Source organism: Argentina anserina, chromosome 3 (genome assembly GCF_933775445.1).
Source record: "Argentina anserina chromosome 3, drPotAnse1.1, whole genome shotgun sequence".
In the NCBI taxonomy this organism is placed as follows: Eukaryota; Viridiplantae; Streptophyta; class Magnoliopsida; order Rosales; family Rosaceae; genus Argentina; species Argentina anserina.
In genome coordinates, this window is record NC_065874.1 from 32388599 (window position 1) to 32404641 (window position 16043).

Genomic DNA, 16043 nt, shown 5'->3' on the forward strand with positions numbered 1-16043 from the left:
TGTAATGCATTATTGGAGTGGAAGAAGGTCTTGAAGTTGTGTTTCAATGGTGGACTCACAAACAAGTTTCATAGAACATCCAAAGTTGCCGAAGGAGCAGGCATTGAAGCATCAGTCTGAATCTTTAAGCCATGCTAATAATTCAGGATCTCCTGTAGCCTTCGACAAAAAAGCAGCAATTTTCATAGTTGATGCATATCCAGAGAAGCCCTTCTTATGCATTTCTTTCATTAGTACCGTAGCCTTTGAGATCTCATTGTTATTTATAAAACCCCAGAGAATTGTGTTGTAGGTACAACAATCTGGAAAACAGCCTTTCTCCTCCATTTCGGAAAACAATTTCTCAGCTTCAACTAACAGGCCTCCTTTACAAAACCCCAAAATCATTATATTATATGTCCACACATTAGGTTGAATATGCTTTGATGGCAAACTAGAGAAGACATGCATTGCAGAATCCATTTTCCCGGCTTTGCACAGACCTTCGATGATGGTACTGTAGCCTACGATATTTAGTTCCAACTTGTTGGCTTCCATCTCTCTGACCAATTCTAGTGCTGTTAAAAGTTGTTGGTTGTTACACAGGCCATTAAGTATTATACAGTAAGTTTGAACATCTGGAAATTGGCCATGAACTCGCATTTCAGAGAACACCTTTTCTGCATCTCGGATTCTCCCTGCTTTGTAGAAACCATCAATAAGAGTGTTAAAAGTGACAGTGTTTGGAACAAGCTCCCAACATGTCATTTCCTGGAAAATTTTGTAAGCCTGATCGACCTCTTTACTCTGGCAGTATCCTTTTATCAATATACTGCAACTACGAACATTGACCATAGAGCCCTTGCTAATCATTAGGTCGAAAACTTGTCTCGCCTGATCCATTTCTCCTCGCAGACAGTAACCGTTCATAAGCGAGTTGTATGTAATCGCGTCAGGTTGAATTCCTCTTTGATTCATCACGTCAAGCACAGTTTTGGCTTCCCCAACCTTCCCTTCCTTGGAGAATGTATCAACCAAGACATTGAAAGTGCAGAGATTTGGAGAGATACCCTGACTTACCATGTAATTCAGCAATCTTGTAGCTTGTTTCCAGCGGCCTATGTTGCAAACTCCTTGAATTAAAGAGTTGTAAGTAACAACGTTTGGATCAAGACCTCTTCTCAAGATTTCTGAGAAGAGTTTCAATGCTTCATCAATGAGTGTAGCCTTACAGAGACCATCGATGATGGTGCTATAGGAAACTAAGTCCGGCATACAACCCCATTGTTCCATGTGTCTGAGCAACTGAATAGCTACACCGTTGTTCCGTATCTTGCAAAGGCCCTTTATGAGGGTGTTGAAAGTGAAGACATTGGGCTGACAGTTGCCTTGCTCCGGCATTTTGGTGAGAACTCGAGCCGCCTCAAACACTTGATTGTCGAGAACAAAGCCGTTGATCAAAATGGTGAAAGTAACAACATTTGGTTGCAGACCCAATTTGAAGAACTTTCCCAAGACAGATGAGGCGAACCCCATTTGGTTCGAGTTGCAGTAGCAATTGATTAGAATGCCTAAGGTATAATCATCGGGAACAATACCACGAAGAAGCATTTGTCTAGAGAGAAAGAGGACGGCAGAATAGTGTTTGAGTTTGACAAGCTGAATCAAGAATTGATTGAAAGTAATAACAGAGGGGAGTGGACGCGAGTGGAGCATTTCGTCGAACACCTTCCGGGCATCCTCAACATTACTCACGCTGGTTCGATTCCGTTGCTGGGTCTCACTCAATTTACTGACTTTGGGCATTGAGGGCGTGCCGGGGTCTCTCACAGACTTTGGGTATTGGATATATGGAGATTTGGTTGGATTTGAGGGTGTGTGAGAATGAAACAAAGCCAAGTAATTGTTGACGGCGATGAGCACAAAAGGAGTGGATTGAAGAAATGGCATACCTCGTGCGGTGCTGCAATGAGAATAGCAAGAAGAAGCAGCAGTTGTTCCGATCTTCTTCAACATCCCTGGTGTTCTTTCTCGATTTAACTAGACTACCAGACAGTCTCTTTTTATTATGCAGGCCCAATCTCGATGGTGAGATGACTCGAGCCCAATGCAAACTCTGAAAGATTCTGACTGATTTTAAATTCTGCCAACTTCATCGATTATTTTAACTCCACATATTTGTCAGATTGATTTGTTAGTATTTCTATAAATTTTATAAGTCCATATAGACTTTTGAAATGATAATAAATGAAATAATATAAAACTGAGTACAAATTTAATAATTCATGCATTGTACTTGTAAGGATAAAAAAAACAAGACATCCGATCAAAAATACAAATAATACAAAATCATAATTTATTTCTCTAATCTTATAATCTACCCGCCACATCTAATGACAACGTCAAATGAACACATGTGACAATTTCTCTGTTGAGATGATATGGTACAAAAAAAAAATAGTATGTTGATCACCAAACTTAAGTAAGCACATTACTAGCTTGAGCATTGTCAAAAGCAAGTAGCTGGATATGAACTGAAGTTCTTTCGTTCACAATAAATTAACCTCTTTGGATATAATTATATATCAACAAATTTCTCAAATAATCACTCTTAACAAAAGATATCTGGTCACTGATACTAACATGCCCACCTTCTAACGTACTCCATACTAGCTGCATATTATATCCGAAGGAAAGCTCATTATCTAGTTATCTTCTCACAATTAAAGCCAAAGAACTCATTATCATAAGACCACATTTCCCTATAGATGTGGCCATGACCTCAGAAAATGCATGCATAGACCAACTATCTGACGAACCACCATGGGAGCCCCTAGCAGATTCATTGCTCCATGTGGGGAGCCTTACCCTACCTTCAGAAATTGAGAGGTGGTTCAAAATTTGTTCCTGGAATCCAGCCGTCAGATACTTGCCTTGATAGCTGATGTCAAGGAGAAAATCAAGGCCACCTTGACAGGGTTGAGCTAGCAGGAGGCAGGTGATATGATAGGGATGCCTTCAAAATTTTACTGCTTGGAATCCAAGACGTTTTACTTCCTATCATATCATATCATATTATGTATGATGCAATATATTCCAAGATATATAATCAAAAGGATCCTAATTAAAACAACCACGGAGCTTCAAAATCAGTCCTATAAATCCTACAAGGGAGGCTTTTCCAGGATGATATGATACTTTTTGAAACGTTGCCACAAGTTTACAATCTCATCTTATTCTATGAAGCACAGGGCATCAAAAATATTAGTATCAGTGTTAGGTGTCAAAAGCTAATGAAACTTGTGTAAACAAAGGAGTACTTGAAACAAAGATTGTCATTTGCATTGCATGCTTAAAACAAATAATCGCAGATAAGATAAACAAGAGAACAAAAAATATATACCAAAGATTACTGAATTTACCTTTCCTAATAATATAAAGACCCAATTTGCATATGAATTGAAGAAACTAAACTATCAAAACAAAATTGATATGTGAATATCTGCACGTACTACAAAGCATTACTCATTTGGCTAGTGCCCTGGGATGTTTCATTGTTGTTTGATAGATGCGTCTGATAGGCATGCTTATGGGTTTGTAAAATGAAAACCAAACTGCTATAGCCAAAATTTATAAACTAATACCAAACATGAATCTCAGGCAATAGAAAGAATTCTGTGCAATTGCTCTAGTAAACAATTATCTGTACAAAACTAGCTAGTAATGAAAAATTACAAGTACAGAAAAATTGAATTGAAAGTTGCTAGTTTGTCAGAGACCTCAACTCAATTGAGAATCAACAACCAAGTAATGAAAGTGATTGATTCAAATAAGAAACTGAACAAAGTTAAACTCTATTTCAGCCCAGATTACTCAGAGACCTCGACTAATAACATAGAATTCTTCACAACCAATTCAATGTATGACATACGACTTCATATGTGAAAAAAAAATCATGTTTTTGTGAATTGATGGTTAGAATTTAAGCGAATATGAACAACACCCAAAACAATCTCAGTTTCATAGAATAGAAAAGAGATGATGAATTTGCATACCCATTTCAGAATTCGGAGATCGGTACGTACTTGATCACACTATGTTTTATGCATTGAGTTTTCAGTTCAAGTTTCCCCTAATATTGTTCGTTTTTCGACCCAAAAGAGATAGAGATTAATGGATGGGTAATGGAGATTAGGGATTAGTGGGTCGAGATCATTCGTTGTCTGTTCATCTTCAAAACAAGAGAGCACTGGGAGAGAAATACTTCAGAATCCGATGGTTAGAGAGAGGATTTCGGACGCGCTCTGATATTTATACCTACCACGTTAAAATCCTATAAATTCTAGCTCTTACTAAAATCTTTATAAGTCGATGAATTATTGAATACTACAAGAATTAGATGAAGTGTTTAAAATCTGAATTGAATATCAAGAGATTTTTAAAAAGTTTTTAAAATCTTAATTGAATACTTATAGACTTTTGAAATTCAAAAAAATCTAATAGATTCCTAATTGAATACACTCCCTTAGTTTATCACACATGTTATTGTGTAAAAATGATAAAATCAGACTTTATTTTATCGTTAGATGTTCTATTTTGTTTTTTGAATGCTTATCCATTTTGATTTTTTTTAACACAATTCTTTTGTGCAATTCTTTAGTGATTTTTAAAGGTTGGCCGCTTTATAATAGTAAAAATTACAACAACAAAAATGTAAATGCATTCAAAAAAATCATATGTAAAATTACATGATGACAAAAATTACGTTATTTTTCGAGGAGTCGTTGACTTCAACTCTTCAAGTGACTTACGAGGACGTTGAATGTCTATAAGTTGAAGACCGTCTTTCAATCTGAGACTAGTGACTTAACAACTTCTCAGTTAAAATAAGCATCTAAGAGAGAGGGGTCTCTGTCTTGTTTCAAAGCCTTGTTAAGCAAGGCAGAGACGTGGAGATCAAGCTAGCATTACAGTCAAAGCCTTGGCGAGCAAGGGAGATGTCAACAATGGCCGGCAACTCCACTCAAGCTCTTTGTCTTTTTGGATTAAAAAAAATTGATGAAGTAAGTTGGAAAGAGACTGAGACTCCATTATATATAGCTCAGGTTGAGGAAGAACCAACACCATAGTTTGCACTGTCATCAATGAGTCACGAGTGCTCTCGTTCTTCTTCATTTTCCCTACTTTATTTTTTTTCCCAAAATTTTTTCTTTCAGTTGAAATTTTTAGGGTGCAGAAGCTAGGACGATGATGAAGATCATTTGGTTCGCTCGCTGTACGTAACGGCAAAATTGCCTTGTCGAAATTTCAGAATCTTTCTGAGTTCTGTGTTTCTTACCCTCCACATTTCTCAACTTTATTTTTTTCATTTTAAAAACAAACCATGGTATTAGTGCCAGTTTTCTCATTTTCCAAATAATTTTTTGAGTCAATATTTGATCCTGATCTGAGATCAATAAGAAACATAGTCTCTCACCAACTAATTTTCAAAGAAATTTTAGAGTAAGGATCACACTTGCGCTTTTACAAGTCATCAACACAAAAATGTCACAATTCCCAGATTCAACAATATAGATGGTGATCTGGGAATGTGAGAGTTTTGAAGGAAGTTAATGAGTGGTACTCCGGAGTGATTGTTTTTATGTAATTTTGTGTTGCTGCTTGCTACTGTTAGTATTTTATTCTTGATCAGGTATGATGTATATACACATAGTTTTGATTCTAAATCATGCATGTATTAAGCAATAGAAGTTATAAATTATGAAACTAAGGAGACTGGAGATATATAGCTAGCTCCTTCTTCATGCATTTTGTGAACTAATAACAATGTCAAAAATATGCATAAAGCCACTACCATAACACACCACTAGCCAAACACAGCCAAATTTTCATCAATTTTATTGGATTAATGTTCTCACTGCTTCCGTTAGCACATTGGCTATACTTGTTTTTCATATGACTATCATCAATTTTCAAAGGGTGGGCACGGTGAGATTCCCGCTGGTGATTCTTATCATTCATGGCCGCGTTGTATCAGATTAGAACATTTGGAGTCCTGGCATCATTTCTGGATGTAGCTTCTATTTTTGGCCTCTGATGGTGAGAGTAAGCACAAAGTATACATGCATGAAAGAATGAATTTTTTAGGTAAGTGTAGGTGATGCCCACATTTACTAATACACTGTTGTAGTAATTATTTAGTTCTATACTTCTATTAGATGTTTGAACCAAAAACATAAAAAGCTACAGCGTCCTTAATCTCATTATCAAATCCTGGTCTCAAACCTATGACCTTGTTCAAAGCTAAGTTTGCTAACCGGTTACAAACCGAGGCAAGTTAACCAGTTACATTCTTGTTCTCAAGCTTAAACAACATAAAGCAAATTAACAAGGTATTGCAGTTCACATCTCAAACTGATGAAAAAAAAGGGTTCAACCATGTCAAGTACTCTGTCACCTTTTACGAGGCTTTTGAGGACTCATCTAGCCAATGAATCAGACGTGTTCTTGTTAGTTTTCGAACCTTAAAACGCCTATAAACTACTTAACTATATGGAGAATAACACGAACAAAAAACGATGCAGAATTGTAGACAGAAGCATATGATAATGATGAAAAATGCATGTGGATCCATAACGAGGACACCATAAGAACGTGGCACAAATGCTTTAATAACTGTCGCATTTCGAGTGCTCAATTTCTAGATCTGTAGTCAAGTTGCAATCACAGAGTTAAATCAGAAAGATTTTTTTTTCATCCTCAATAAAAGGATAAAGCATATGAAAGAACCAAATCCACCCACAAGGGTAACTATTAAACAATCAATAATTATTAAGCTTCAAATTAATAACAAATATACTTGTTCAGCAAACTAAAGAATAGATTATATGACATAACTTTCTACTTCTACAATCGCAATCAACTACAACCACAAAAGCTATAGCAAAAGAATATCTCCATTCATCCGTATACATCAATGTCATGGAAGCAAAACCCTGCATTCATCCTCATCAATGAAGTCCACCACGTCCCTCTTAGGCCTCAGCATGCATAACTCAGAGATGCATATGATTTCAAGAATGTTCAACATTTGTACTCACGGAAGAACTGAGAGAAGGTCATCATGTTAAGTTCACTGTTGAAAACTCAAATACCAGTTTTGGCACGCTTCATCCCACTGGATGTGAAAGGGGAGACACTCCCATATGGTTGAGGACTTTCTTCTCTCAAATTGGATTTTAGCATTGCAAGTTCTCTCAACTGCTCCCTCTTGTAGTGGTCTTGTGACTCGTCCTGAATGAAAAGAAGAAAAAAACAATATTTGAGTATCCTAGTCGGCTAGACAGTGCTCTTATTTCAAATAGCTTCCAACCTTGAAATCCAAACAGTATATTAACACATTTGCTTCAGCCAAGAAAAAAGTTTATTAACAAATGTAACATTTTTCTCCAAGGACTTTTTGTCAAACTCATGAAATGGTATTAGCTCTGGACAGCTACATATTGTCATAATGTACGTTGGGAAAAGAAACAACTCAAACAAGTAGCTTCACAAATAATACTTGCAAAGAAATATATATATATATATATATATATATATATTAATGGTTGAAAGGTAACAGTCTGTAATGAACAAATAGATGAGTAAGATAAGATACCATAGGTTTGAGAAGTTCTTCTATAATTTGTTTTGCTTGTCTCAACCGCATATCAACAATATTAGCAGGTAATTCAGCCTCAATGATAATGTGCAGTGGATCATTCAAATGCTCATATCCTGGTCTACCCCTCAAAGACTCCTCCTTGGGTGACAAAGCAAGAAATACATGTCAAGAGACTTGAGCAGAAGAATTATAGGTTAAATGAAAACAACTCAAGAGTAAGTGAAAATGATCTAAAAGATTTGAGAAACCCTCAAAAGGGGAGTAAAATCACAAATGGAATGTAATTCTATATACCTTGTCTATATCTCTTATTGAACACTTCCCTCTTATATACACACGGCAACCTGTGGAAGCTTCCACCCGCTTTAGTGAATTGCCTCTGGGACCCAGAAGCCGACCCACGAAGTTGAACTATAAATATAGACATATTAGTATCGCAACAAAAGGGAAACTTCACCATATCTTAATCGATTGAAAGGAAACAGAAATTTGCTTCTTAGTATTGATTTAATATACACATGCATGAAAGAGAATCTTCAAAAGCATCAACAACAGGCATTCAGTATTCCAGTATTTATGCATCTTCAACTGTTTATAACTGAACATAACAGTTGGAAACCAAAATAAAGTTCATTGTTTAAGAACTGTATAAGAGGCAAACATGCACAAATAGATCCCAATACCAGGTGTTCTTTAAGACAATATCATACAGTGCAGTCAAGAGTTATGGTGGATGGCTTACATTTGGAAAACTATCTACCGGGATATCCAACCGCAGTATCCTCTTCACGATGTAGGAACTTGGGCTTGATGGTGCCACTTGCCACTCCATATTCATTCCCTGTGGACCACCTAATCTCTGCAAAATAGTGAAATTAACCCTTTAGTACTCTAACCAAGATCCAAATTATGAAACTAGAATGAGAGGAAAATGATGATGAGGAAATGGAGCACAAAGATACTGATAATGAGTATCCATGATTGTCAAGCAACATAAATTATCAACACTAAGCTTAACCACATCATAAAGCTGAAACTTTCTTTATTTACCATATAATATGGATCTAAATGTATATGTTGCCAGTGGACTTATGGACACCCCTGCATTAACCACACTTTGACCATGTCCTGGATCAAAATGAACTTAAAGTTGAGAAACCACCTAATTGAAATAGATGAACTTGGAAAATGCCAGGGGATAACTGACCCAGGAAGAAATAATATCATGTGCAGATACATAACTGAGGTTTGGCAGTCTTCCAGTTCACAGAAAGTAAGCAATCTTGTCTCTCAATCACTGGACAGAAGAAACCATATCAACTTACAGGGTCTAAACACTGTCCAAGAAAGACTCTAACTCTCAGTACATTATTACTGAGTATCTCTTAAGGTCTGACAATGCTTTCTTCTTGACTTCCATACTCCCGTGTACCAGTAATTAATCAGTTTTTTCAGACGCCTCATGTAGGCATAGGCACAAATACAACAACTCTAGCAAAAACTTCTTTAGGCATACACATTTTAATTAACTCCAGCAACAAGCAACATAAAAATAAAAACAATATAATACCATCAAGGGTGAAATATTTTGGGAAAATTAACTGCAAGAACTTACATCATGAGGCCGGCCATTCCATCCACCCAGGTTTGACCCTCTATAATTCGGCATTATATCTGAACCAATAGGGCTAGGGCTTCCACGTTGCAGCCTGTCAAAGTCACTATACCCTTGGTTGGGCATCATTCCAGAAACTCGCAATATCTCTGCCAATTAAGAAGAGTAACAGACTTCAATAATTGCATTCTCAACATTCAATTTCCACAAAGTTCAACAAATCATAATACCAAACAAAAGAATGCCAAGAGATGTCATATGTCATTACTAAACAAAACAGCACCAGATAACATAAAAGAACATGCCCCAATTCGGAATAACAAATCCTGCTGAATAGCTCCAACAAAATTAGTATTTCAAAAAGGTTCTAATGCCAGTTAGAACATAGAAATACACATTCTTTTTCAATCATCAAAATCTCAATACGCATCAACAAAACTAAACATCACACAAGCTCTTCTGCAACACTTATCAGCCAAACTAAACCATGCATATTCTCAATTGGGTTCATAAAACAATCTGTACATCATTACAATAAACCTAAAAAAAGAACCAAAAGAAGAGAGCAGAGAAAAGAAGCAACCTTGATTCAAGAGTCGGCCACAAATGGGCACAACCTGAGCGAAAGGTCCAAGCTTTTGATGCTCGGCCAATAGCTCACTCAAGTACTGACTGTCCACATCCGGCGGGGTCCTCACGTGCGGCGACAGCGCTCTCGCCGGCGAGAAATTCTGGGCATACGACCCTGACATTGAAACTTAACCCTCCCCACAACACTCTAAATCCCACGATTGAGCTCAAAAGCTTCAAAGGGTCTGTTGGCGATTGAGAGCTGCGAAATGGGTCAGGCTCTTCTGGGTAGATAACTAGTGGGGTTTAGAAATCCAGGGCCAGGGTTTTAATGGTGTCTCTGAGCTTTTCAAGATTTCAAAGCCCCTCCTCTTCTCTTCTTTGTTGTCGGATTTTAAGATTGACACCTCACAGTTGAGACTGACAGCGCCGATCCAGTGACGCGCTTTATGTTGCGCGTGGTGGCACGCTCCCCCAATCATAAGCGTTGAGAATGTCATGAGAGTTGGCCCATGCCCCAGGGTGCGCCATGTGAGGGCACGCGTTGTTGAGGGAGGTGGGCCTTGGGTTTTATTTGGGTGCTTTGAATATTCGCATCGTGTTATTATAGTGGAGAGTTTTTTACCTTGTTTGGTTGGGTTGGGTTTTTCACTGCTATGTTTCACTGCGTCTGTTGTTTTACCCACCCCCCCCCCCCCCCCCCCCCCCCCTAAAATGCTATCTCGACTTTATGAGCATTATTATTGCATTTTCCAAAGTTGATTTCTTGACACTGATGGAAAGAACTGGGAGAGTCATTGATTTGTGAAAGAGTACTTATTTTGTTTGCGGTATTATTTAGACATGTCGTGGAACCGATCAAAATCTATTACAAAAGTTCTGGTCGGTAACAGATGGATCAAGGTGCATCAAGTGTGAAATTCATGTGTTTTCTATTTGAGTATAAGTTAATAAGGTAATGTTTTAACTTTTTGATAAGTTATATGAATTGCGGTGTAACGGTGTAAAATTCATATATTTTCTATATATACGCAAAATAATAAATGATGAAAGATATTTCTATGAGATACGGCTCTCAAAAGTAAAACTCGTTTTGAATTAGGCATAAACACAGCCATCAAGGTCCCTTGTGAATCATAATGATGTTCGAGAATGATCTTATTCCTACGATGGGACTATGGGAGTGTTGGGTTGTCTTCTTTCACTTGTGAACATTTAGTCGGTTGCTCTTCGAACCACAGCATGGAATTTGGTTATTTCTGAGGTCATAGTACATGATTTGATAGCCGATTCTTTGACTAAATCCCTCAAAAATGCAAAACTTCACTATCCATGACAATGATGTACAAATCTCCTTATGAGTATTTCATTTGAACACTGCTTCGCATTGTGATTTACCATAAAAGAGTGAAAACGAAAGCATGAAACCGGCCAAATCTTGAGTGGAAAACATGCATGTTTGATATATCTTTTTTTACTTCAATTCACTATATCTGTGTATTTCCAGTTTCTTGTTTACCTTATAAGCTGGCTGTGAATGATACCATGAGCTGTGTTTGGTATAACTACCTAATACATCAAGGGATTTATGTTGTTACACAATAATTTACATTACATAATGAGCTAGGGGTTTAGCAAGATGCTCATGATTTTAATAATTTTGGCCAATATGGTGACATGGGCTCTTTTGATCCCCACACTGTTGTCTATGGGAGCAACGTGCTGTGCCATCTACTTTCTTTTATATCACACATTGGACCTCTAGAGGAATCCTATGCTTCATTCTCAACCATGTCCTGTAGCTGTAATCTGTCAATTTTGTTACAAATTTGGCCGCCGAATGAAATTGTCTATCTTTAGCTAGCTGTCGCAAATTTTCAACATTACATTGTTTGGATTGTCCTGAAAATCAATTGCCTAATTCGGACGCTAATTTAATAACATAATGTGTTAGACTCGGATGAACATAATGTGTTAAGAGTCGGATGAACATAATGTATTAAACTCGGACAGAAGTATGAATGAGGTGATTAAGGAAAGTGGGAAGGACAACATTGTTGTCGACAAGTGATTTTGAGATATTTTTTTTTCACCAGAACTTGAATGCAACACTTGAAATGAGATGACATGAATGGCAACCTTTGGACATGCTTCAGGTGATTTATAAATGCTTTAGTAAATTGTCACATGGAAAGTGGTGTTAAGATACTAGAGGATTTGGTTTTGTTGATTGAAGAATTAAGATCAGGAGGACTGAAACCCTTCACTTCTTGTGATCAAAACCTGAAGGTGTGTACAGCATTCAATTTTCAGATATACAACATGTGAAAGGGATGAGCCTCATCCTTCTGTGGCTCCTATCGTTTATCGACCTCCATGACCGCATCTCTCATTGCATTAGGTACGCTGGTGTATCATCGCAAAAGGTAAGCGTACACCATCTGAACTGAAAATGTTGAAATTTGGCAAGAATCGCTGTCCTTTTTTCTACATTCCCAGTTACGTTGTAAAAGAATGCAACAGTTACAACTCCCAAGCACGAAATAAACTAACATCGTAGGTTAAAGGCGATACGACGCCTTTGCAGCTGAAGACTCGGGAGATGAAGTATTACATCACATACCAGCCAAACCCTGGGAGAGCTGATAATAAGTTGCCAAAAGTATAATACAACCAACAAATCATATTGCTACAACTTGAAGCCTTTGTATAGTACAGAACTACATAAGATATCCCTTGGAGATCAAAGAGAAACATTCTAGTATCCTTTAATAACCTGCCTTCATAGGGTATATTTTGCGGAGACACCCCGTACTTCAGAGGGTGGTGACGACTGAGAAGGAATGACCTGAGTCCATGAGGACATTTCATGTCAAATTCAGTCCAGAAAATGAAGAGGATAGTGATATCCGTGGTGCATGTAAGACAAGTGATAGAATTGCAAACTAAAAAGTACCTTGATGGGATAAACTTCAGTAACTTCTTCAGTTCCCTCATCCAAGTATACGACATCCTGCATTGTGAGCTGGTGATATTCAACAACCTCCCTTAAGAAGCGGTTTTCACGTGCATACACTGAATTTTCATGTGCCAGTCTTGCCTTTTCTGCTAAAAGTGTTTCTAATTGAAGCCGTATCTGAAATGGATATACTGGCGTCAGCAAGATTGCAAACTACGGTCATTATGCATATAGATAGATAACTTAAACACATTTTAATGTATCAGGGTCATTAATCTAAAGCTCAAATTATTAAATGACCTGTGAAGGAAATAAGGAAAAGAAAGCAGTACATCCTCATTTTTAGCAGTCTCAAACATATATTATGCAAAGAATAAATAAACAGAGAAGTGGGTACCAAGTCATCGTCTTCAGGGCTCTCTCCCCTGTCACGATTCTCCCGGAGGATTTTGCTTTCTTCCTCCAGCTGAGCACATCGCTCCTTTGCAAAAGCAAGGTCTGCTTTTACAGTTTTCAACTCCCGAAGGAGGAGTTTTGCTTTAGCAGCCATTGCCATAGCAACCTGCAGCTCAAACAAAAGGCATATCAGGCATCTTATTATACACGTGCTATCGAAAAACATAAAACACCGAGATGAACAGCATTCCTAGAAATAACACCACCATTTAATTAGCTTCTCCTCCCTATAACTAGTTTTCTCTATTTCGTGTGGTTTCCTATTTGGTGAGCGAAGTCTATGGTTCAACGAGGTTATACAGAAAGCTTAAGAATTATGAAGCCTCTATGTCACTGCAGACTTCCTATTCTCATGATGTGCTATCTATATTAACAAAATGGGTAAATAGATTCCATTGACTTGATAGAAGAAAAGAATCTACATCATCTTAAAAAGTCCAACGTTGTTTATATTCTATCCAGACATAAGTGCATGAATACCAATAGACACAAAGTTGCCACCTTACGTCGCGAGATGCCTTCAATTGAAGTTCAAGGTCAGCTAGCGACTGATATTCTGATTTTGGTGCCTGATTTTGTGGCTTTTTCCTGATATGTTTACGAGTTTCTTGAATGATATCGGCAGTGCCTTTCTCAACAATGGTACGACCCTCCTGTCGAAAACAGAAACAGAAATGATGCATACATGAGCAGAAAGGAGTCAAAGGACCATGTACTAGTTATTCAATTGTTTCAAAGGTAAAGAGACACCATTCAGACACTAAGAGAAAGAGTGACAACAGGCACAAATACAGATAGCGGTCGTCATCATTCTATTAGTCTTATGAACAAATTCGGAGAAACTTACTATGTACCATTCATATATCAAAACAGATTATAAACAAATCTAAGTTCTTTTGCTTACAGTATACAATATTGATTAATACCATTAAGTCACGGTGCCTTACCTCTAAGGCATTTCCAATGGTGCCACTTATATAATTAAGGGATGACGTAAATGCACCCAATCCCTTCTGTAGTGTGGGATTTTCTGCCCTCCCACGGTTTTCAACAGATGGATTTGGATCGTAATTCTGCAAATAGTTAGTACCATTAAACATCATAAGTCCACTCGCGGAGAAAACTTCTAACCAATCCAATATAAGAAACTGAAAAGCAATTGTCTCACCTTACCCCTAGTCAGTGTAGGGGGCGGTTCCACCCTTGTTCTTCCAGGAGAATCATACGTTTGAGCAACATTATCATCTTCGTCATCGTCTATAATGGCTTTGGCTTTTCTAGCAAGAACACTCCAGAACCCATTTTTCGATTCATTCAGATTCTTCATTGACGTATACTCATGTGGCTACATAAACAACACATAAATACTATCACAACTCCAAACTATCAGCTAAAATCAAGCAATGTCGACTCGAAATTACACCGAACAATCACATATTTCATCACTGCATAGAGTTCTAAGCAAAAATAACAAACCTGGGTGGGAGAGGGAAGAGACGAAGGAGTTGCGGCGGTGGGGATTGATTTCGAAAACTGAGGAGCTGAAGGGGAGAGATTAGAACCCGAATGGACGCCGCGGGTAGCGTAAGCAGATGAGAGAGAAGAGTCCCGATGAGCCGAGGACGCTCTTATAGCTTTGGCGGCGAGCGAATCGTCCTCCGCCTCCGGTGGAGGAATTGAATTTCGAGTTGTTGATTCTTCCCATTCTTCAAATCGAAACCCCGACGCCGGCTGCTGCCTCCTCCTATACGCCATTTCCTGCCCCAAACACTTTTCAAAACCCTAAATTGTGCCCCCTCCCTCAGCCTCGTGTCTCCTCCGAAACGCGGGGCTGTTGGATAGCGGGGAATATGGAAATTTTGAAGCTGACAAGAGATGGCGATCTCCACCGACGATGTGTGAAGGTGAGTTGGTCGTCGCCTTCTGGTTGTGGATTCGAGTTTCCTGAGGGTTGCTTGTCTACTATACTTGGAACGCTCCGTTTTATTTTTGGGTTTCCCGGGTTTAGCTTCGGGTTCGGGCTATCCTTGGGCCCAAGTATAAGAAGTCTTATGGATCAAGCCCATTAACTTTCGCGATATCGAATTGTTATAATGGTTTCCGACATGGATCAGTCTAGCTATGATGTCCGGCCAGCTAGGCTATCATCTCTGGTGCTCGGACGTTGCAAAAACACTTCCGACTCCAAAAGCTGAATGCTTTGCCTTAAAAGATATGAGCTTCTTGCTGCAAGAACTTCAGTCACAGTACTCTCCTCGATCTCTTGTTAACAAGAGTAGGAAAGGTTTGAGGTCTACTCCTTGAAGACGCAAATCGCTAATATGTGATATTGTTTAGATTTTATGAATATTGTTTTCAAAGAAACTAACTTCTTGATGTTATTGCCTTAGTGCTCTAGAATAGCTCGCCAACCCATTTATCTAACAAAGTAACAAAATTCCGGTTTGTTGTTAAAATATTCTTGTATTGGTCGCCCTTACTGTTAAAATCTCTAATTTAGTTTTCTCCTAAAAAAATAATAAAGCATAAAAAACATGTTTGGTCACCAAGGGCAAGAAGGCCGGCTTATCCTTATCTCACCGATTCCACAAAAAGAAATTTTGTGTCACCCCGAGTCCCCGACCCAAAATGTAATCAAGAAAAATAATCTTAAACACACACCAAGCACTTTAACTAGGGGAGGGCTTTTACGGAGGAGAAGATGAGGAATCGAAGCTTGTGAGCTAGGTCTCATGGTCTGGTTTTGCTAGAGGATGAAGCCGTCTGAGGCAGTGGTGTACGGTTTGGCGGTATAATTTCTT

The 16043-nt window shown here is 38.1% G+C and overlaps 3 protein-coding genes across 3 annotated transcripts; all 3 read right to left on the reverse strand.

The window, feature by feature from the left end:
• On the reverse strand, positions 1-2051 carry LOC126788866 (putative pentatricopeptide repeat-containing protein At1g12700, mitochondrial). Its single transcript, XM_050514877.1, has one exon. The coding sequence runs from the start codon at positions 1993-1995 to the stop codon at positions 112-114; it is 1884 nt and encodes a 627-aa protein (XP_050370834.1). The 5' UTR covers positions 1996-2051; the 3' UTR covers positions 1-111.
• Positions 2052-6776: 4725 nt separating this feature from the next.
• Positions 6777-10173, reverse strand: LOC126789501 (KH domain-containing protein At3g08620-like). Its single transcript, XM_050515663.1, has 6 exons — positions 9841-10173; positions 9258-9406; positions 8385-8501; positions 7937-8053; positions 7637-7780; positions 6777-7272 (listed from the first exon to the last, which is right to left on the reverse strand). The coding sequence occupies exons 1-6, from the start codon at positions 10007-10009 to the stop codon at positions 7126-7128; spliced, it is 843 nt and encodes a 280-aa protein (XP_050371620.1). The 5' UTR covers positions 10010-10173; the 3' UTR covers positions 6777-7125.
• A 1934-nt stretch (positions 10174-12107) lies between these two features.
• Positions 12108-15177, reverse strand: LOC126788035 (uncharacterized). The gene is made up of 7 exons (XM_050513988.1): positions 14719-15177; positions 14411-14587; positions 14190-14315; positions 13749-13895; positions 13184-13348; positions 12784-12963; positions 12108-12675 (listed from the first exon to the last, which is right to left on the reverse strand). Exons 1-7 carry the CDS (start codon positions 14995-14997, stop codon positions 12610-12612), a joined length of 1140 nt encoding a protein of 379 aa, XP_050369945.1. The 5' UTR covers positions 14998-15177; the 3' UTR covers positions 12108-12609.
• Between the last annotated feature and the right edge of the window lie 866 nt (positions 15178-16043).

Excerpts from the sequence above, each read along its gene's own strand:
- LOC126788866 (XM_050514877.1), bottom strand. The coding sequence starts at position 1,995 with ATGTTGAAGAAGATCGGAACAACTGCTGCTTCTTCTTGCTATTCTCAT.
- LOC126788035 (XM_050513988.1), bottom strand. The coding sequence starts at position 14,997 with ATGGCGTATAGGAGGAGGCAGCAGCCGGCGTCGGGGTTTCGATTTGAA. Across the intron at positions 14,588-14,718 it reads CTCTTCCCTCTCCCACCCAG|CCACATGAGTATACGTCAAT; the intron begins GTTTGTTATTTT and ends TTGTTTATGTAG. Across the intron at positions 14,316-14,410 it reads CTACACTGACTAGGGGTAAG|AATTACGATCCAAATCCATC; the intron begins GTGAGACAATTG and ends AACTATTTGCAG.
- LOC126789501 (XM_050515663.1), bottom strand. The coding sequence starts at position 10,009 with ATGTCAGGGTCGTATGCCCAGAATTTCTCGCCGGCGAGAGCGCTGTCG. Across the intron at positions 8,502-9,257 it reads GGAATGGCCGGCCTCATGAT|AGATTAGGTGGTCCACAGGG; the intron begins GTAAGTTCTTGC and ends ACTATTTTGCAG. Across the intron at positions 8,054-8,384 it reads CGGTAGATAGTTTTCCAAAT|TTCAACTTCGTGGGTCGGCT; the intron begins GTAAGCCATCCA and ends CTATATTTATAG.